This window comes from Zingiber officinale, chromosome 4A (genome assembly GCF_018446385.1).
Source record: "Zingiber officinale cultivar Zhangliang chromosome 4A, Zo_v1.1, whole genome shotgun sequence".
Taxonomy (NCBI): Eukaryota; Viridiplantae; Streptophyta; class Magnoliopsida; order Zingiberales; family Zingiberaceae; genus Zingiber; species Zingiber officinale.
In genome coordinates, this window is record NC_055992.1 from 76,259,206 (window position 1) to 76,282,482 (window position 23,277).

The 23,277-nt window shown below is 35.4% G+C and overlaps 1 protein-coding gene across 1 annotated transcript in view; it reads right to left on the reverse strand.

Annotated features, from left to right (window-relative positions):
• Positions 1–5,112: 5,112 nt before the first annotated feature.
• Positions 5,113–23,277, reverse strand: part of LOC121970008 — an 80,091-nt gene continuing 61,926 nt past the window's right edge. The window contains exons 6-8 of the mRNA XM_042520392.1: positions 20,338–20,431; positions 5,369–5,500; positions 5,113–5,257 (exon numbers count right to left, since the gene is read on the reverse strand). Coding sequence (XP_042376326.1) covers positions 5,192–5,257; positions 5,369–5,500; positions 20,338–20,431 — 292 coding nt within the window. The 3' untranslated portion in view covers positions 5,113–5,191. The remainder of the gene's footprint in view (positions 5,258–5,368; positions 5,501–20,337; positions 20,432–23,277) is intronic.

The following is a 23,277-nucleotide window of genomic DNA, read 5'->3' on the forward strand; positions in this document are numbered from 1 at the left end:
TCAACAGTTAATCAGAGGATCCATTATCAACTCTGCTTATGTTATGTCCAACTAGCTGGCTTATTTTGTTCAAAATTGTATGTCCGATCGGTCTATTATGTAGTACAGGAATTTATTATCAACGCTACTTATGTTATGTTCGGTTGGCTTATTTTGTTTAGGATTGTAGTATAGGAATTTATGTAGTACGGGAATTTATTATCAACGCTGCTTATTTCGTTCGGGATTGTATGTCCGATCGGTCTATTACGCAATCCAAGAATTCATTATCAACTCTGCTTATGTTATGTCTGGCTAGCTTATTTCATTCGAGATTATATGTTCGATCAGTCTTTTACGTAGTCCAAGAATCCATTATCAACTCTGCTAATACTATGACCGGCTTGCTTATTTCGTTCAGGATTATATGTCCAATCAGTTTATTACATAGTCCTGGAATTCATTATCAACTCTGCTTATTTCGTTCGAACTATATGCCTAACTGGTTTATTATGTAGTTCATGAGTTTATTATGGAGTATTTGTATTATATCTAGCTCACTCATTTTGTTTAGCCCTATATGCTCAGGTGGTTTTTGATTCAACCAAAAAGTCATCATTAATTCTTATATAATATTCGGTCTGCTTATCCCAAATGATAGTTTATATTCATCTTGTTCATTATTTGTTTAATCTGGGAACTCTATGAGTGGTTATTTGTTTAACGACCAGATACTCAAGATTTCCTTATGTTATCAAGAATTTTTCTATGAGGTTTATCTATAAACATATTAAAGACTTCAATTTATATCTTGAGATATGAGTGGTTCTGAAGATACATGAAGGTACACATGCACTATGAGCGATTCTGAAGATTTATGGTAAGCAAGTAACTACGACTTAATCGAGATATGACAATAAACAATCATGCACTATGATCAAAGATCTAAAGAATGACAAGTATACAATATAAAGGACAACGGGTATTAGGTACTTATTAATTTTCATTGGTATCTCATGTTCTATCATTATTTTAAATAGCAAGCATACAATATAAAAGTATGACATAAAAATACATATTCACTCAAACTTACTTAGGAATTCTTTTGGAAGCTCCTTGTTGAGCCATCGATGATTTATAAAGAGGGGAGGGGTTCCTTTGATAAGTAACCTCCCTCCCTTAACTATTGAACAACCACCTTAGCTAAGTGGGTAAGATTTCCTACGATGCACCTGGCATACTCTTCACCAAATTTAAGGGAGTCTAAATAGGATCTTTGTTTATTTTTCCATTGTTCATCCTCTTCCACCTTGTACATTTGAAGTTCAGACTGAAGGATATCCCTCTCAACCTTAATGGCAGCCTGTTCTGCTTTAGAACATTCTAGCTCATCTAATAGGGAGGTTATCTATGAATTTTGGGCTTTTAGCTTCTCTTGTTGTTTTAACAATAAGAAGTTTCTGGCAATCAACTCTTGAATTAGTTCAAAAGATCTAGAGTTGTACGATAGTTATAACCTTTCTAAAAAGTTGATTTTCTGAGCTAAATCCAAAAGAGCTTTATCTTTTAGAGCCCTCTCCACTCTAAATTGGGATTCACTCTTTTGTGGTTGAAGCTCCAAGTTTTCCTTCTTAGCCTCTTGAGACTACAATGATTAGCGACAACCTTGTAGAGTTTTCTCTAGGCCAGTGATAAGTTTGGTCTGAAAATCTATTTTTTCTTGTAATTGCATAATTTCATCACTAGGAAGAAATTATATTTTTATGCATTAAAAATTTTAAATTAAATAAATTTTCATTAAATTATCTAAGTGAACTAAACAATATTAAATTATATTTTATTCCCCGTAACCTTATTTATATGATTACTTGATAATCATATAATTAAAATTATATATATGATAACTTAAACCAAATATACGATCTTGTAATTCATTATTATCTTTGGGCATGTATTCTCATTATAATGATCTGGTGATTGCCCAGGTAATGACTTAGCTACTTAGTGCATAGTTGTGGAGCCTTCTATGTAGGATTGATTATCAAGTTGTATGTGGTATCGTCGGCATACGATGGTTGTCAAGTGAAGGATATGACTCCATAAATATCAATCAAGTATTCAATTCGGAAGTCAACTAGTTCTGATTTTAAAAAACTTAATTCTTCTATTCAATTCATTGTTCAAAGAAGTTTATCTTTTAATTCGTAATCAACAATTCATCATTACGACAGTAAAATTTACTCAAATTACAACTCAATCTCATATGGAATATCACATATTATATCTTTTTTTTTATTTTAAAGATGATCGATCCAATTTCACAGAAATTTCACATCAAACATCAAGGTAAATCAGGAGGATGCTCATAACAAACGGTCCATCAGCTCAACATTCTTAGGTCAATCATCCATTAATAAAAATTTATTCGTTAATTTGTCGAAACTAAGATTTGATCCTTAAATATATAAAAATTTAAAAATTAATCTTACTGCTATACCATTGCACTAGAACTTAGAGATGAATCTATGTTATGGTTGTAGTGGGCTGTAGCACACCCCAAATTTACGTTTAATTAACAATAGTGAGGACTCACACATCAAGGTGTTGAAATGAGATTCATTTCCTTATCTGATAGCTTGCTATGACGTCTAATCAATGGAAACAAATCAAGTGACAATATAAATTATGGGTGGAAATCATTTCTTAAAAAAAATATATCATGTCTAAATCATATAATAATTTTATTACATAAATAATAAAAAAATATAATTTGGATGAATAAATTTATTTACCAATCGGCAGTCATCCAAAATAATGAGCTTTCTAATTAATTAATTATGTCTGTCAAATTTGATGTAGCGTTAATATGATGTGTTAACGTATGAGAGGACGCAACCGAGTATGTCTATGTATATACTGATGGGTCTATCACATTTCTCCATCATATATCTCGTTGATATTAAGGATTTTACCTAATGTAATGGACTCAATTTTATAGACCCAATATATTAAATGAGATTTAGTTAAGAATATAGATATAAATTATATTATAAATAATTTTATAATTCAAAATTTCCTATGCACAATCTCATTAAACAATATCATGTACGGAGTTTATCTTTAACTTTTTATTTTTTTCTCTAACTTTTGATATGTCAATCAAATTTTACCTTAGGATTTAGGAATTGAATTATGATATTAAACAAAAAAAATTAAATAAAAAAAAATTAGGTGCTATATATATATATATATATGAAATTTAAGACCAATCTATCTCTTATTTCTGAATTCGTCCTTATCGAGACTTAATTGTATCATTTCATTCATCAAATGACGTGCCTTGAAGAATTTAGTACCAAACTAAGATTTATTTTCTTGAAAAATCGAGTCAAGGATTACCTTTTTTTTATTTATGAAAGGAAAGTAAGGGCGTATTTATGAACTTGTGAACCCAACGAAATTTATCATTTAAATACAAACTGTCATTGAATTAATCCAACTTTTTTTATCAGCAATTGACTAATAATATGATATGATAACTCATTGACTAATTCTAAAATAATCCGTTCAATCTCATGAAAATTGTTTATCAATCATAAGAAATCAAGAAGCGCACATGACAATAAACACACTGACGAGTAGCGCACGTGGCTAGTCTCATTGACTAGCAATTAACTGATGATTGTGGCAAAAAGGCGAATACGTTCGTCCCCAGCGTCCCCGTCAATCCGTCCCAGAGCCAACACGGAGGAGGTAAATCACGGACGGCTACTAGCCTTTGAAATAGTGACTAGCATATAAGGGAGGTATTTACCTCGGCTTTACCGAGATTCGAATCCCAAATCTCATTATGATAATATCTCATGCGCTAGTCACTGGATTCATCCGAGGGGACAACAATTAATTGATGATGTAGCATAAGTTGATTGATATGTGAATAATCAATCACATCAATCGATTTTTGAATTTATCGTATTTTATTTGTAAATTTCTGTTTAATTTAATTGGTTTAACTTAATTTAAAATTTTATAATCGACAGAATAAATTGATATAATCTAGATTTAAAAAAAACTAAATTTCTAATTAACCAAACTAACTTTTTTATTGATATTTTGCTCTAATTATAGGGCATCGTAACTTTTATTCTTATCCCAATTTTCCCCTCTATTTTTTTATTTGTTTTGGTAATCCCGATATCCAACTTATCGAACCACTAATTCTTGATATGACGGATCCAATTCCATAAAAATTCCCTATCAGTCATCCGTTTAAATCGAAAAATACTAATGAAAATTTGTCCAAATAGCTAGTATCCTTAGACCCGTTTCTAGCTGAAGGAAAAATCTCATACGGTATACCGCAGCTAAGATTCAAGACTTCAATCTCTTGGTTAACAATTTAAGGGACTAGCAATCACACAATTACTCCAGGGCTATCCCAATCTTCCTTCTCCTTATCTATGTGGAGTACCTCAAATCAATTTGATGCTCGCACCTTCTTAATAATAGAGATATGACAATTAGAGCCCTTTATATCCTCCGGCCTTTCGTGACTTTAAATTTCTTGAATTATGGTTAAAATCTTTTTCTTTTTCTTCTATTTAGCAATAATAATGGGTTATCATTCAAGCTCAATACTCAGACAACATGAAGGAAGAAGTTGGTTCCGAGACTTGGAAGGAGCTTTCCTTGTATCTTCGAGGAAAGCTTATTGCTTTCTTTTAACATAAAACAAAAACCATTATAATTTTATCATTGTTCTTCTGTTTTCATACTTTTTAAGTGCAAGAAAATAAAATCTTTAGCTGACTTAAGAAATGATAATAATAAGACAACAAAGGATATCTTATATATTTAAACTTAAGGGCATAAGAAAGTTTTCTCAAGTTGTTTTAGTAGCTATATATTATTCGTAAACAATACACAATAATTTAGTAAAAAGAAAATCATAATTACTTCCTAAACTTTGAAGTGTGGAAGAGTATTCATCTCGCATGAGAAACTCAGTAGGAAGATTATTCTCTTTGCAAGAGAGAAACGACTAAAATTGTTACAGCAGAAAGACATGGAAAAGTAAATAATAACAAAATCCAACTTCCGATGGCCTCTAAACAATGGAGAGTGAGTCGAGCACAATAGAAAATGAAAATGTCGAGAGGATTCGGGAAACTGAACCTTGTGTTTTGTCATTTAAAATAGATACGAATGGAGATCAGTTACAGATGTCTTGTATTGTTCGAAAAGATCTTAAAGATGAACCTATGAGAATGCTCCAAATCTGTACAACAAGAAACTTCTCTTAGAATCTAAATGCTTTCCTTGCTGCAAGAAAAAATATAAAGACAATTGGAGACAAAAGAAACAAAATATAAGGGAGGCCTTCTTTTACTGCACTATCATCTTCTTCATCCTTGTTGTGAATATAATTGTCTTTACCATCCACGAATGCATCGAAGTATGACTCGTAGCCTGTTTCCCTTGGGAAGGCTGATGACCTTGATACTTTCATCACTTCCATAGCCTGAGGAAGAACCAATACTAGGTTATGCACTTCTTCCATTTGATTTGCTCATTTTCAGTTTACCATTCAACGGAATCAGAGTGCAAAGTTGGCACAAGTAATTAATCCAATAAATTAGGCAAATGTCCTAAAAAATTTCAAGTTTTGATATTAATGTGTACCAAAGCCTATTTTATCAAGCATGCCAAAAAGTAGAATCCATTTTTATGGAATTCTAAAAACACTCTAGACATGACCTCACCGAACCACCTTTATCAAATATGCCGATATAGGACCCCTTTTTATGAAATTTGAGAAACCTATCAGTAGCTGGCTCTGCCCCCTTTCATCAAACATGCACAAATGAGGCCCTTTTCCCATCAATTCCATAATTACCTTGGATTTCACAGGAAAGTTCACTGCGACTGCCAGCAGCTAGCTGGCCACTGGAACCTCACTGGCCTATATTCCAGTGAGAGCAATAGAGAGGGTACTTAATAAATGTTTTAAATAAAAATACATAAATATTAGATGAATAAATGGATAAATATATATAACAAGTTTTTTATAGCCTTGATATAGTATAATGTAAAAACCATATGTTTGAAACATGATTCTGATTCTAAACATACCCATTGATTACCATTTTTTCACATGCACTATAACTCAATAATAGGTTTATAGTGCTCTTATATTATTTTACTAGAAAAGTACAGAATCATGTTTTGATCAAAACATAATTTGTTAACTTCCATTGTTATAATGTATCGGATCAATACAACTTATTAAAGATAATTCTCTCTCTCTCTCTCTCTCTCTCTCTCTCTCTCTCTCTCTATATATATATATATATATATAGGAAAGCATATGATTATATTGTAAGATCATTATGCTAGAGGAGGAGGGGGGAGTGAATAACGCTCGTGACTTTCACATTCGTTTAAAAACAATCGGAGTAAAATGCAATGGAAATAAAAGAAAGAAAACAAAGCAATTGCTAACACGTTTCTTTTACTTGGTTCGGAACTGTGACGACTCCTACTCTAAGGCCCGTGATTGTCGATCGCTAACGTTGGGCAATTCACTATCAATTCCGAATAAGTATAAGTGTGATCTTACAATATTAAAACAACTGTATACCGATAACTACAGATCTGAAGATTCTTGTTCTAGGTCGTCGGAGCAGCGTTTGGGCATTGTAGAAGCGTTTTCGGAGTAGCGCGCAAGAGCAGAAGTCGTTCGTAATGTTGCATTTTACGTGATGGTCGAATGTTGCTTTTATAGGCTATTCCGGGCGCCTGGATCCCTTCTCGGCACTTGGACCATGACCTAGGATCGTCCAATCAGCGTGCTCCAGCGTGGCGAAGAGATGAAATTTAGCGTTCCGGCCCCCGGACCAGCACCGAGCGCCCGAACCATGGAGGCGCCTGCTCAGGCGCCTCGCCTGGGCTAAAGCTCCCCGACCAAGTATCCCAAGCGCCCGAACCAACTTTTTCCAGCCTCTTCGTTTTCTATAAAATAAAGTTAGTCCAAACAATAAACAGTATATAGAATATGAATTTGATAGCCTCCGACTATCCGGTTCTGACTTTGAGTTTCGCTGAAACTCTAGGTCAAGCCGACGTCTACTGTTCCCTCTTCGGGGAACGTGTCCTCACCTACTCCTCTCAGGAGAGTTTACCCTTTGCCAGATCGGTCCTCCAAACCGTCTGGACATTTGCTTAGCGTCCGAGACTTCAGGTCTTCATGCTGAACGTTCGCTCCACGACCCGTACAGACTTTCACCTGGTCTGCGACCAGCAGGATTTTCACCTAGAGTCCCTGACTCTAGGATTTCGCCCAAAGTGCTCAACCCGCCAAGACTTCGTTGCCAAACCGAAGCTACGACTTTCCATAACCTAGGGTTACCATCCCCTAGGACCTCGGGTTACCTCCCCTAGGATTTTCCACCTGTGTAGAATCCACTAGGAATTTTGCCTAAGAATACTTAGGACTTTCCTGTAAGCTTATCTACACTTGTGAGATAATAAAACAACTTAACTTCGAACCCTTTACCATAATCAAAACACAGGTTTGATCGTTTGGTGTCCCTGCACCAACAATCTCCCCCTTTTTGATTATGGAAATATAGTTTAAAATTAAGTAAAAACAAACAGCATTCGAAAAGATAAAGTAGATTTCAAATAGTATTTTTCAAGGTAAAAATAAAATGTTACTCACTCCCTCTTAAGTATTACTGTTTCTCAAAATAAGACTTTTTACTTTACTTTTTACACCTTTCTCCCCCTTTGACATATATAAAAAACTATTAAGTAGAGAGAAAAGTTGAAAAAATTTTAAATTTGAGAGGTTGACTTTTAATCTTTTCCTTTAAGCTCTCCCTAAAACTAGCACTTTACTTTTCTTTTCAAAAAAATATATTTAGCTTTCAACGAGTTTTTTAGAAAAACTTATTAGATATTTAGCTTTGAAAAGAATGTCTTTAAAAAATGCTTAGCTATAAATACTTAGCTTTAAAAAGGATGTCCTCGAAGAATACTTAGCTTTGAAAAGATTTTCTTTTTTAAAAAACATAGCGAAATACTTAGCTTTTAGAAAGGGTAAACCTTAGCTAACTAATTAGCTCTGAAGATGATTTCTTTGAAAAATACTTAGCTAAATACTTAGTTTTTAAAAAGAATTTAAAAAAAAAAAAACCTTAGCTAACTAATTAGCTTTTGAAAATGATTTCTTTAAAAAATACTTCACTAAATACTTAGCTTTGAGAAAAAAAAAAGTTAGCTAAATACTTAACTTTTGAAAATGATTTCTTTGAAACATACTTAGCTAAATACTCAGCTAAAGAAAAAGATTTTGATAAAGACTGAGTTAAGTAATTAGCTTTGAAAAGAGAGTTAGTTAAAAACTTAGTTAAGTACCTCGCTTCAAAAAGATTTTTATAAAATTTTGAAGAAGTAATTGATTTTTAAAAAAACTTAAGTTATAAATCTTTTGAAATATCACCCCAAAAATTAACTCCCTATTTCTCTCTCTCTCTCTCTTAAAAAGTTTAAGTAATTTGTAGAGGATAATGAGTTTAAATAATTCAATTAATGCCTTGATTAGTGACTATGACCCCAGAGTCTAAGCATGGAAAACTTAAGTATAAATGCATGGAAATAATTATCTATTTTTTTGATTTTCCATCTCACCCATTCTATGTTATCAAATATATTCAGCTTATGAGTTTGTATGAGATAGAGTTAAGTTAATTTTTAAGTTGATTTTAAGTTTGAATTTTGAACAAATATTTATGTTTGAATTTCAAAAATATTTAAGTTTAATTGGTAAAAAGTATTTAAAATAATTAAGTTTGAGTTTCAAAATAATTAAGTTTGAATTTATGTTTGAATAATAAAATTTAAACAATTAATTAAGATTTAAAAATAATTAAGATTTGTAAATAATAAAACCTGAAAATAATAAAATTTGAAAATAATGAAGGTTTTGAAATTAAACTTTGAAATTAATTAAGATTTAAAAATAATTAAGTTTTGAAAATATAATTTGAAAATTAATTAAGATTTGAAATTAATTAAGATTTTGAAATTAAAATTTAAAAATTAATTAAGATTTGAAATTAAAATTAAGATTTGAAAATAATTAAGTTTTGAAAATATTTAAGATTTTGAAATTAAAATTAAAAATTATGATTAAGATTCGATTTCAGTTTGGTTAAGTTTTATTTAACTAATTTTAAATCTAAATCCATCTCACCCTTTTTCTAGATTGTCAATCAAGGAACCTTATCTGTTTTGTGAGATAGTTATTTTATCTTCAATTTAGATTCAAATCTAAGAATTGATTTACACATGAGTTAGACTAAGGTTTAACAGTTAATCAATTAAACATTCATTTCAATAATTGACTTCCAAGCTGTGACGAGGTACTAGGCCTTCTTGGATATTAGAATAACTACTTCTAAACAGTCTTTTAAAGAAATTAAATATTTAATTTTCTTTCTCAGAATCCTTGGTCTAACTAATCCAGTGTCGATCAAGCCTAAGTTCTTATCTATCATAATCTAAGCATATATAAGGAAAAAAAGCAATAAATCAAGCATCAATCAAGTTTATTAATAAAGATGGTCTTTCTATTAGCTTCCCCTGGATCATATCCTCGATAAGGTCTATCAAGGTAGTGGATTTGATCATTGGGGATCCAATATTGATCAAGTCCAACTAAATTAGTCAAGTTAGACTTGGGGACCAATGCTTGGACTAGGTTCTTAGTTAATCGATTCACTAAAGACAAGTAAGATTTGAATCGATTCTAGCCTTGTACCCAAGTCCGATTCGGTTGTATACAACCCTTTGTTTTCCAAGAATCAAATCAAGATTCTTGAAACCCAAGGTGAATCATTCCAACGTGTCCTTAAGTTCCTTGATTTGAATTTTTAAGTTAGAATTATCTTCACTTAAGTTGTTGGACTTGAGTTGAAGTTCCAATCTGAACAGATTCAATTAAGGAGATTAAGTTAATCACTTTCTTAACGGTTGTTACCTCCTTTTGGAGTGAAGTGATCTGGATATTGGATTTGGCCAATTTCCTTAATAGATATGAAGTTAAATTTTGTAAATCATCGACTTGAGTACCAACAATTAGTGAACTTACAATATTATTTGGCCCTTCGGAAATGAATACGAATCCGTAGCTTCTTTTGGACTCTGTTTCTGATTCGGCTCCGGCTTTAGATTCGAAATCGGTTTCGACAACGTATGCTTGTGCTGGTAGAGCAACGAAGCTTGCTTGCTTGTGTTCTTTGTCCAAGTCTTCTGAGGATATGGACCACGTTGCTTTCAAGGTCTTCCTTCTTCTTTGCTTCTGGTTTGGACATTTAGGCTTGATATGCCCCTTCTTGTTGCAACCGTAGCAAGTGACTTCAGATTTCGCCTTCGTGTTTGATTGAGTCACCTTCTTTTTCTACATTTTTCATACTAGTTTCACGAGCTCGACGGTAATTTCATCGTATTCTTCCAAGTCAGATTCGTCTACGGACTAGGGTTCGGTTCAACGCTTGATTTTTGGTTCCCTCGTTCTGTTTGTACATATGACCAAAGCAATACTTTTTTCGACTGCAGTGCATTAGTCTGTTCGTGAAGTTCGAATTCAGAAAATAGTTCATCTAATCTAATTAAGGAAAGGTCCTTAGATACCTTATAAGCATCTACCATTGATGCCCACAAGATGCTCCTAGGAAAGACATTTACCTGATGATGTCACTGCTTGTTAAAGCCCTAGAGCCAATCATATGATGATTGTTGTATGGACTTGATATATCATATTCCTATATATTTATAAAGGCATTTCATTATGGTTATTATACTTACTTGTATTGGTGCCAAATAACTAAGTATAATATCGTCCTTGAGTAGAGAGTTCTTATTTATATCAATCGATTGGTTGAATCGATAGTGAGATGATATAGAGAACACTACTCTTAATCATTCCTAGTCAAGTATTAACATTCAGGGACAATGTTTATGCGATGAGACTAGCATGTAGGTCAACTCGATGACTTGATCTCACAAGTCATGGATATAGAGATATCTGTTAGGACCAAAAGTAGCTAGAGGGGGGGGGGGGGTGAATAGCTCGTCGCGTTCGCTCGTTGCTCGGCGTTGCTCGGCGTTGCTTGTTTCTTCAAGAATATGCAGCGGAAAATACAGAAACAAATACAACAACGCTAACACGGTTGGTTTACTTGGTATCCACCTCACAAGAGGTGACTAATCCAAGGATCCACACCAACACACACCCTCCACTAAATAAAACTCTCCTTTATGGTAACTACCAAGGGCGGAGAAGCCCTACAAGACTCTCGGTACAAGAAGAAGGAAAGGGAAACAAAATACAAGCGCAAAGCTTATAATGAATGCAGAAAACCCTAACCCTAGCTTCTCTTCTTGCCTTTGATCCGCCTCTTGACTTGGAAAGCTTCCAAGATCCTTCAAGAACTGGCAATCTGATCTTTGAGAGCGCTGTGGAGGAGCTGGCGAGTAATCTGGAGTGAATCGGAGAAGCGGTGCCGCAGCCATCACACGCCTGCAGCTATAAACAACGCCAACGGTCGGATCCCGATCGATTCGAATGTTCCCAATCGATCGGGGAGGCTTTGGATCGATCCGTGGATCGATCCAGAGCGCCTCTGTGCTATGGGAAAACGCCTGGATCGATCCACGGATCGATCCAGCGCTTATCGCGCGAAGCAGCCGTGTCCCAATCGATCCACTGATCGATTGGGACCTCTGGATCGATCCACGGATCGATCCAGGGGCTCTCTGTTCGCTGGGACAGGTCTGGATCGATCCACTGATCGATCCAGAGCCTGGATCGATCCACTGATCGATCCAGCACTTGATTTTTGTCCAAAACCAAGTCCCAAACCTCCCAAACCAACATCCGGTCAACCTTGACCTGTTGGTATGTCATGCCTAGCATCTAGTCACTCCCTTGACCTGCTAGGACTCCCTTACCAAGTGTCCGGTCAATCCCTTTGACCCACTTGGACTTTTCTCTGTGCCAAGTATCCAGTCAATCCCTTTGACCTACTTGGACTTTTCTTTCATGCCAAGTATCCAGTCAATCCTTTGACCTACTTGGACTTCCCAACACCAGATGTCCGATCATCCTTGATCCATCTGGATTTTCCCTTGCCTGGCTTCACTCACCAGGACTTTCACCTAGCTTCACTCACTAGGACTTTCACCTGGCTTCACTCACCAGGGTTTTCCATCTGCCTAGCTTCACTCACTAGGACTTTCACCTGGCTTCACTCACTAGGACTTTCACCTGGCTTCACTCACCAGGATTTCCATCTGCCTAGCTTCACTCACTAGGACTTCCTTCTGCCTGGCTTCACTCACCAGGACTTTTCTTCTGCCTGGCTTCACTCACCAGGACTTTCATACTGCCTAGCTTCACTCACTAGGTCTTTCATTTTGCCTAACATCCCAGTTAGGACTTCCCAGTCAAGTATCCAGTCAACCTTGACCTACTTGACTCTTCTTCAATCAATATCTTATTGTCAAACATCTAAACCCAAACCAAGACTCAGCTTGGTTACCCAGGTCAACCTTGACCTGAGGGATATTGCACCAACAATATCGAGTTGACACATGGGTATGCATTGGAGAATGTATACTGAATGACCCGCCATGAGAAAGTATCATGGATCGTTATATGAGTGTCATATACTTTCTCATGTGGCTATTAGTATGACTATTAGTCCTTGGACTTGAAGTCACCATGATTCCCTACATAAGGAGTTGCATACTTTGGCTTCGTCATACGTCACCCGTAACTGGGTGGACCATAAAGGCGATTACTGGGTATGTAACAAATTATGCGGAGGGATGTGAGTGATGTAGATGAGATCTATCCCTCCTATATGACGGGAGTGACATCATTATTCTTGATAGAGTGAGACCACTAAGTGCATGGTCATGCCCAAATGAGTCAATATGAGATATTGAGCTCATTTGATTAGAGTGGGTCTACTTAGAGTTCAAGATTTAAATTGATTAGAGGATGACACGAACTATCCCTCACATTGATCAATCTAGATGTCAAGGATAGAAGGACATTGTCATATATCACAATTAGTAGTCACAAGGTGATGTTGGATCTCAACATTCTTGTAACTTGGGTAGTAATGATGTGTTGCTAGATACCGCTCATTACTTATGCTTCTAAATGGGTTTAGGAGCATTGCCAACATTACAAGAATCTATAGGGTCACACACAAAGGGCAATTAGATGGAGATTAGGTTCATATGATGAACCAAGAGGGTTAGGTTCATGTGATGGACCAAATTGGATTAAGAGTAATCCTAATTAAGTTAATTGAGTTGGACTCAATTTGGTTCATGTGTTAAATGAGTCTAATTAGATTTGAATTCATTGAGTCAATTTAATTCAATGGATATAGATTCATTAAATTAAATTAGTTTGAATCAAATGGTTAGATTTGATCAACCATGAGAGAGAAGAGGTCAAGTTTGATTTGACTTGAGAAGGGAAGATGAAAGGTCAAGTTTGACTTGACTAATGCCACCTCATTTGTGAGTTGGCATAGAATGGGCCAATGATGATGTTCCACATCATCAAGGTTGGCTTATGTGTGTGCCACCTCATGGAGGATACCAAGAGCCATGACTCTTGGTATTCCATGGGGTTTAAAACTCCTCATGAAGTGGTCGACCACATTATTGTGTGGGTTACAATTTTGTGATTAATTCACTCCTTCTTCCTCCTCTCATCTTCTTCTCTCCCTCTCCTCCACCTTGGACAAAACCTTCAAAAGTGCTAGCACACTCTAAGGTTTCTTCTCCACCTTTTGTTCGTGTGGATACACATAGAGGGGTGTTCACTTGACACCCTTGAGATCCGGCGAACCTTGGACGAGCGGGATAAGCGAAGGACTTCGCATCAAAGGTATAACTACTCTATCATGTAGATCTAGGATTAGAAAACTTGTACATGATAATTTTTTAATCTTCGCACGGATCTGGTGGCATGGAACTTCGGGGTTTCCGCAACGCAAAAAGCGGTTTTTGCGGCCCGAAAGTCCCAACAATGGTATCAGAGCCACGTGTGAGCATGTACTTGTTTTTATTTTAATTTTTATGAAAAATTATAGTTCTGTAAGTTTTTGTGATTTTATTAATTTTATGGTTTTTAAGAGTATTTTTCTCGTAGAAGCGAAGGAAAAAGTGTTTGAACACTTGTAGGCTTCGACTACCAAGAAACACCTTCCGTAACGGCAAGGTCTCGCCCAAAATGTTTTGGGACAGTGGCTAAAGGCACTTTAAGATCGTCGTGGGACACTCGTGAGACTCATTTTGCGAGAAGGGGTGCTGCCCCTAACCCCGCAAGGGGCATTGTCCTGTGATCGCGCCCGAAAATCGCTAAACGGGACCGCCGGGAAGTTGCGACTCATAAAATCGTAAAAATAGTAATAAAATCACAGAAATTTATATAAATTACATAATTTAGAATTATGTATGATTTGCGATGGCCATGGTCCAAAAAACCCCAATTGGATTGGTTACATGTGTTGTAATTCATAATATGGCCTGCGCGCCATTTTTGTGTGATTGTGCGTGTTGTATATGTGATACACGACCTGCGCGTCGTGCCTTTCTATTTTATTTCCTATTGTAAAATAGTTTAGATTCGAATGTAACTCGAGTTTCATCTTTGTAATGTACAAAATGGAGCTGTGGAAGGTCCACTCGAGGAGCAGTTACGAGGAGGGTGCGAGCAACACGTGGCAGTCAAAAGGGAGGAGCTTGAAGAAGCTGTTGACCTTAGGTTGACCGTCCAATCTTTTCATTGGCTTGAGAAGATCGTAGTAGGGCCATGACCTAATCACATTTTAATTAATTGCTTGTGTGTGTATATGTGATGCATGCTAGAGTAGAGTAATTAATTAGTGTCTTATCGATTAGATTAGATCTTAATCGCGTATTTGATACACATCAACGATTAGATCTTAATCGCGTCAACTCAAAATGCCTACCATGCCGTGATACCCATCACTACCTCGATCACATGTTGTTGTTGAATCTGTCAAAGCAGAGCAACGCATATTATCTTGGTAGGGTGCGGAGGGACAATCTTGGTCCCGCCTATCAACGCCTGGGTGAGTACAAACTCAATCAGATTGAGTAAAACTAGTTAAACTCAATTGGATGGGGTATAACTATAGGCATTTTTCAATGGTTAGTAGATAGGTCAAAATCACATTTATATTAACTCTTGGGTGATTTAGCCAAAACTAACTCGAGTTTTAATATACATGCGGATCTTGATCCTATAAACAAGAGTTGCATAGAGATGTAATTGGTAATTAGTTACCTACCGATCATACTAAGTCTTGGGCGATTTAGTCAAGGCTAACTCAAGGCGTAGTATGATGTGGATCTTGTCCCGCAAGAATTATAGCTAGTTGGTTAGAATCTAATGAGTGTGGTTTGACCACATCCATGACTTGATTCTACAAAAGTTCTATAATTCAGTGGGAGCATCGTCTAATTAAAGGCCTAATTAAATGATTAGTGGAATATGATATTTATTTTCTGCATTTTTCTGTTATAGAATGTCATGTCGACAAACACGAACACCTTCTCTCTGCGTTCTGTCCTTGATAAGGACAAGCTCAATGGAGCTAATTTCCTGGACTGGTACAGGAACCTGAGAATTGTTCTCACTCAGGAAAGGAAACTGTATATCCTGGAGACACCCAATCCCGAGGCACCTCCTGCCACTGCCACATGAGCTGATCGTGATGCTTATAAGAAGCATCAAGATGACGCATTAGATGTGTCTTGTCTCATGCTCGCGACCATGAACTCTGAGCTTCAGAAGCAACATGAGTTGATGGGTGCTTATGATATGGTTGAACATCTTCGTTAACTATATCAAGGACAAGCTAGGCACGAGAGATTCGAGATCTCTAAGGCACTATTTCAGTGCAAGATGCAAGACGGGACTCCCGTAGGTCCATATGTACTCAAGATGATTGGGTACATAGAAAACCTACAGAGGTTGGAATTTTCCCTTGGCCAAGAGCTGGCCACTAACTTGATCTTGCAATCCTTGCCGGAGAGCTACAGTCAATTTGTCATGAATTACAACATGAACGAAATTGACAAGCCACTGCCCGAGCTGCTTAGCATGTTGAGAACTGCTGAGCTTAACCTTAAGAAGGTTAAGCCCAACTCCATTTTGATGGTACAAAAATATAAGGGCAAGGGCAAGCCTAAAGGTAAGGGAAAGTCCCAAGCCAAGGGCAACGGCAAGATACTGAAACCCAAAGGAGGAGTTGCAAAGGATGCTACCTGCTTCCACTGCGGTCAGACCGGGCATTGGAAGAAGAACTGCAAAGTGTACCTGGAAGATCTTAAGAAGAAGCGAAGTGAGACTTCTACTTCAGGTATATATGTTATAGAAGTTAATCTCTCTATTTCTTCATCATGGGTATTAGATACCGGATGTGTTTCTCATATTTGTACTAATGTGCAAGCGTTGAGAAATAGCAGGGCATTGACGAAGGGCGAGGTGGACCTACAAGTAGGCAATGGAGCACGGGTTGCTGCTATTGCTGTAGGGACTTACTATCTATCTCTGCCCTCTGGGCTTGTACTAGAATTAAATGAATGTTGTGTGCTCATTCACTCCTTCCTCATCTCTTCCTCTCTACTCTCCCTCTTCCTCCATTGTCGTGAGCCACAAAGAGTGCTAGCACACTCTAGTGTCTTTTCTCCATCTCGTTGTTCGTGTGGATACATATAGAGGAGTGTTCAGTTGACACTCTCGAGATCCGGCAACCTTGGACGAGCGGGATAAGCGAAGGGCTTCGCATCAAAGGTATAAAATCTCTACCATGTAGATCTAGAGTAGATCTAAAATAGAAACAAGTACATGAATTTTTTTTAATCTTTGCACGGATCCAGTGGCAAGACTTCGGGATTTCCGCAACGCAAAAAGCGATTTTTGCGGCCCGAAAGTCCCAACAGTCGCAATTCTCCACTTTTAGTCCTATTGCATGTAGACCGTTGAGAAGGTCTTGGATGCGTGTGGTAGTTGGCTCACCGTCTCACCCTCCTGTATTTTTATATTATACAATTTATTTAGAATCAAATCACGCTTACTTACCTGGGTGTCTGAGGTTTCCTTTTGCAGTTTGATCAGCTTCTCTCATAGTTCTTTTGCGCTTGAAAATGGACTGACTCAGTTCATCTCTTCTTTTGTCAGGCCACGCTGTAGAGTCTGAGTAGCTTTGGCGTTAGCCTTTATCTTCTTTCTGGTTAGTGCAACCCATTTGTCGCATAGGGATGAGGACTCTATCTTTGGTGGAATATATGAATCCCATCTAGATGATTATCTACATTTCCACCTGTGTTTTGAGGTGGTATTCCATTCGGCCCTTCCATAGCCGAAGTCTTCGTCGGAGAATAGTGGAGAGCGTGCAATGCTATAACCTTCTTGGTGGGCCATTTAAAAAGAGTTCTTGCACAACAAGAAAAACAGAGCTTGTCCCAAGACTAGGTTTTGGCTTAGTAGTACGGAATAAGTATTAAACAACTAAGCGAACTCAAGTGGTGTTGCACCAGCTTCGAGAAAGAAGAAAACTCGATTGCGATAAAATTGATCTGGAAGAGGCAACTGTACCAATTCCGATCGACTCCGAAAAATTTAAAAACTAATACCACGAAAAATTTGCTTGAATGGTGGTTTCACAGATTCAAAGCAACCCCGCTCTGATACCAATTGTAAGATCGTTGCACTAGAGGGGGTGAATAGCGCTCATGACTTTCACATTCTTTTAAAAATAATCGGAGAAAATGTAGTGGAAAGAAAGAAAGAAAACAAAGTAATTGCGGACACGTTTCTTTTACTTGATTTGGAGCTTGTGACGACTCCTACTCTAAGGCCCGCGATCGTCGATTGCTTACGTTGGGCAATTCACTATCAATTCCGAATAAGTACAAGTGTGAGATTACAATATTAAAATGATTATAAAGTAAAGTATACCAACAACTACAGATCTGAAGATTCTTGTTCTAGGCTGTCGAAGCAGCGTTTGGACGTCGTAGAAGCGTTTTCAGAGCAACGCGCAAGAACAGAAGTCGTTCGGAATGTTGTATTTTAGGTGTTGGTCGAATGCTGCTTTTATAAGCTGTTCCGGGCACCTGGATCCCTTCCGGGCGCCTAGACTATGATGTAGGGGCATCCAATCAACGTGCTCTAGCGTGGCGAAGAGATGAAATTTGACGTTCCGGGCACCTGGACCAGCTCCGGGCACCCGGACCACGGAGGCGCCTACCCAGGTGCCTTGCTCGGGCAAAAGCTCCCCGACCAGGTATCCCGAGTGCCCGGACTAACTTTTTCCAACCTCTTCGTTTTCTGCAAAATAAAGTTAGTTCGGGCAATAAACAGTATATAGAATATGAATTTTACAAGCTACGACTGTCCGATTCTAACTTTGAGTTTCGCGAAAACTCTAGGTTGAACCGACGCCTACTGTTCCTTGTTCGAGGAACGCATCCTCACCTATCCTCTCAGGAGAGTTTACCTTTTGCCAGATTGGTTCTCCAGACCGTCTGGACTTTGCTTAGCGTCCGAGACTTTAGGTCTTCATGCTGAACGTCCACTCCACGACCCGTCCAGACTTACACCTAGTCCGCGACCACCAGGATTTTCACCTAGAGTCCCCGACTCTAAGATTTCGCCCAAAGCGCTCGATCCGCTAAGACTTCGTTGTCTAACCACAATTAGGACTTTCCATAACCTAGGATTACCACCCCTTAAGACCTAGGATTACCACCCCTAGGACATAGGGTTACCACCCCCTAGGACATAGGGTTATCTCCCCCTAGGATTTTCCACCTGCCTAGACTCCACTAGGACTTTTGCAGAATACTTAGGACTTTCATGCAAGCTCATTCACATTTGTTAGATAACAAGACAACTTAACTTTGAACCCTTTGTGATAATCAAAATACAGGTTCGATCGTCTACCAACATATATTTGGTTTGAAAGATGATTTTTGCTATGTAAGTATTTGTCTATCTCTATTCTCATATATAGACGTCATTATACCTCGCGCTAAAGTGACTTCTAGCATTTGTATATTATTTATTTATTTAAACTAAGGTAGGTTGAAATAATGCTTTGGGTGCTTTAGTGACATAAATTACAATGGTTGCCATTTAGACATGTTATGTTTTTACAAAATCCTATATTTAATAATGAAAATCAACAAATATTTTTGTTTAAGAAACCCTTATTTTGTTCAAAACATGATAGACTTAAACACGATTCATAGCTACATTGATATCCAACTTTATTTTTGTATATACATCACTATAGCTCACCCATGCCTTTTTTAAAGTTTTAAATTTCAAGCACTTGTATATGATTTTAATGTCATATTTTAATTATCCACGAAGTATAATTCTACTATCCTATTTCAAAATTCATTTGGAAATATTTGGTAAGATGTTGTGATGATCTATATGAGAATGAGGCAACCCACATCTGTGGCATAAAATCATCTTATATAACATGGTTCTACTCCTTTCCTGCCTCAAACAAATGAAAAATACCATTTGAGAGATAATGATGCCTTTGTATGTAAATGAGAGTTGCATAAAAAAATGTAGCAGAGAAACATGTCTTTAAAAATAAATTCTATGACATTTATTGGCTTTCACTCTCATAGATAAACATATCTACACCTAACTAATGTGATTCTTAGCACTTGCAAATAATTGAGTACTAGGATATTGTAAAATCATATGCTGTTGAAAAGTCAACATCTGATCCATCATAACCTATTTCACTAACATAACATTTCCACTAAAGTACCCAAATCATACTATCTTGGTGCTAAAATCAGTGGAAATGCTAGGAACCAATTAGTGAGGAACAGTGATGTTTATACATGAGAACAAAAGCTACCAGATAGTTGTATAATAGAGAATCATGTTTCAAACAAAATATTGTTAACCAAAAAAAAATTATAGTGATGCTTCTATGAAAAATGTTAAGAATACCTCTATGATAAAAAATTATGTTTTTATGCAAAACAGAGCTTTACATGCCAAAAAAATAATATAAAAAACATAAATGTCGTTGTTGAGTTCCAATGATGCCAAAAATTTCAAAGTCAAAATCATGGATTTCTTTAAGGATCTAATTGGACATTTTATAATGGATACCTTGGTGAGGAATATGAAAAAAAGGATCTTTTCAGGGAAATTGCCCATGTGATTAACATAACCAAATTTCCCTTTCCAAACTGACATACCTGAAAACTAAATGCGAAGTGCTTTGCCCTCTTCCTCACTAGAGCATTTGGATGAGATTGAAGCCTCTCATACATTGATCTAGCATCTTCTGGCCTGTCAACATTTAGGAAGATGTGGGATGAGTTCTTGCAGCATATCAGTTTAGTTTCAGCTAAAAGAAAAATGGTCAAAGAAACTGAAAAGAGGATATTCCTATTGCAGGTAACAAAAGTATCATGTGGATTGCCAAGAAATAAGACTATCCTCTACAATAACAACCTGAACTCTTTAGCCATATATGAAAATAAATTCGTGAAAATGACTTCTCCACTATGACCCATGTGATTCTCAAGATGGTGACTATTACTGATACAATAACCAACAAAAAATATATGAATATTCTCAATATCTGTGATTTTGTAATAAGTGAGTACTCATCAAATTTGATTCACTTATTTAATAGACAAGAGATGTAGAGAGACCCAAAGCTAGGAAATCCTTGTGAGGAATATGTATGAAAGGATGTTACTGGCCTATGTTTGAGATAACATTGTTATTCTTTTTTTGTAATTTGTCTCCATATATGATAATGTCAAAATCATAGCATTCGAGATACAAATTAAATATTGAATAATTATATAGTTGTTTTATCTCTATCTTTTTCTTCATCTCTTTCCTCCTACCTCCAAATTACCACCAGCACTATCCATCGGAACATTGAATGACTGGCCCAATACCAAAAGTATATCGTTATAGTCAAAGACTGAAATAATGGCACTGCTTGAAATTTCAAATCCTACTTTTGGGTGTTTGATTCTTGAGAATATGAAAATTATCTTGACTCAGAATCTAGAATCCAGAACTGCTTGACATTAGAGACAGATTTCAAGAATTTAGGGTTAAGGATCAAGATCTATCATTGTTATGAGGAAGTGTGAATCAAGTTGTGTGCAATATTTACACAAGGAGTTTCACAAAGCTATAGTAGAGGATAAAATGTATGACTTGGAATCTCTCTCTTAGTTTTGTATCTTATGACATTTTCAAATAGAGATGGCAAATTGATCACTAGAATTTAAGTGATTTAAGTTGTGAAGGCATGATTCAAAACTATGAAAGAATGGCATTTTAATCGATGTTATATAAACAAGGATCACCTAGTTTCCTACCCAATTCGTGTAATTTCTCTTTAGCTGACCTTTTTTAGAATTCTAAGATATAAGAATCTTTGTCCTAAGAGGAGATAAGTAACGAAGAGAATTGAGAGAGAAATATATCAAGAGAAATAGAGAATATATAACTACATGAAATGCGTTTACGAGTATTTTGTATCTAGAAAAGCTGCACCAGAGTTTAAATCTTTGACAACAAGATTTTAGTATCATATCAATGTTTCAACGCACGGTGTCACTAGCAAATTAGAGGTAGAAGGAGGAAGAAGATAAATATATATATAAAAATAAGATAAAACAACTATATACTAATGTTTGAACTTTGTGTTCCATCTAAAATGATATTATCTTAACATAAGCAAAAATAATAATATTGTGTTAATTAATCTTGTTCTATGTTGTAGCATGTCAAGGATTGTCAAATGTTAGCATAACATAATACTTATCAATATGATTAACAAAATGGCATTGGAGTATTAATCGTGAAGAGTAATATCGAGTTTCAATAATTTATTAGAATGATGCATTTCGACCGTGCCACTAAGTACAATACGAGATTACAAAAACCAAGGTTGTAATCCAATTAATATTTGAGCTATTTAAATTTTAAAACTCCACATTAATTCAAATCCAAGTTTTAAATTTTTTATTAACTAAAAATTATAAGTTAACAATATTTTACCTTAGTTTTAATCCAATGACATTTATTAGTGGTTGCAGTAATAACAATTATTTTTCTTAAGATTTTTTTTTTAAAATTTTATGTTTTAAAAATTAGGATAGTAAGTGTTTTATAAAAAATCTTATTTCTAAGAAATTTTATATTTGATACTCAAATTATTAAGGAATTGGATTTTATATTTTATTTTTCTAACAAATTTTGATAATTTTGTATTAATGGTGATATTAAAATACTTTATATTAAGATTCTAATTATTTTGAGCAATCATTTTTTAAAACTTTTCTTTTTAGGAAAGAAATACTTATAAATATAGAGAAATTTAAACACCTGTTATTTCTAAAAAATAATGATATTTAGGTTATCATAAACTTCATAGTGCTGATTTAATTACTAAATAGATTTTATTTACAAAATAAAATATGGAATTGTACATAGAAATTATTAAACTAAAAGAAAATAATCTTTGAAGTTAATACTTTTTTCTTTAAAGAAATCAGATTGTATACTAATTTGAGGAACAACTTTTTTAAAATATGAGTAGTATTCTTTTAACTATTTTAAATTTTTATTTTTAATATGTTCAAGAAATCATTTCATACATAATATTAGACTTATATAATTTTAACTTCTAGTGATTGATTCAAGCCTGATCAAAGGTACAGATCTTGATTCTATTTGATCTCTTCAAATTTAGTAGCAAACATAAGTCTTACTCTACCATTTTAATTAACAAAAAATAATTTCAATTATGTATTTTGAATACTTAACCTTAGATTCATGCAACTTGACTAAAAACAATCAAAATATGTTTAAAATTTTAATTTTCATGTTGTTGCAAATTGTGCAAAAAATACACAAACTATTCTATTTTAATTATAAAATTAATTAAAAATTAGATTTTGCATAGATAACGAAGCTGATTTATTATCATAGCAAATATCTAGAGAATTAATATTATTTGTAATTACTTAATGGTAAGAGATTTGATCAATTTATTTTATCTAAGAAATAATACTTCCCTTATTGTTCTATGCTAGGAGAAATTTTCTATTTTCAGGATTTTACTGAGAATTTATGTGGGTCGTTTTAATATTTAGATATATAGA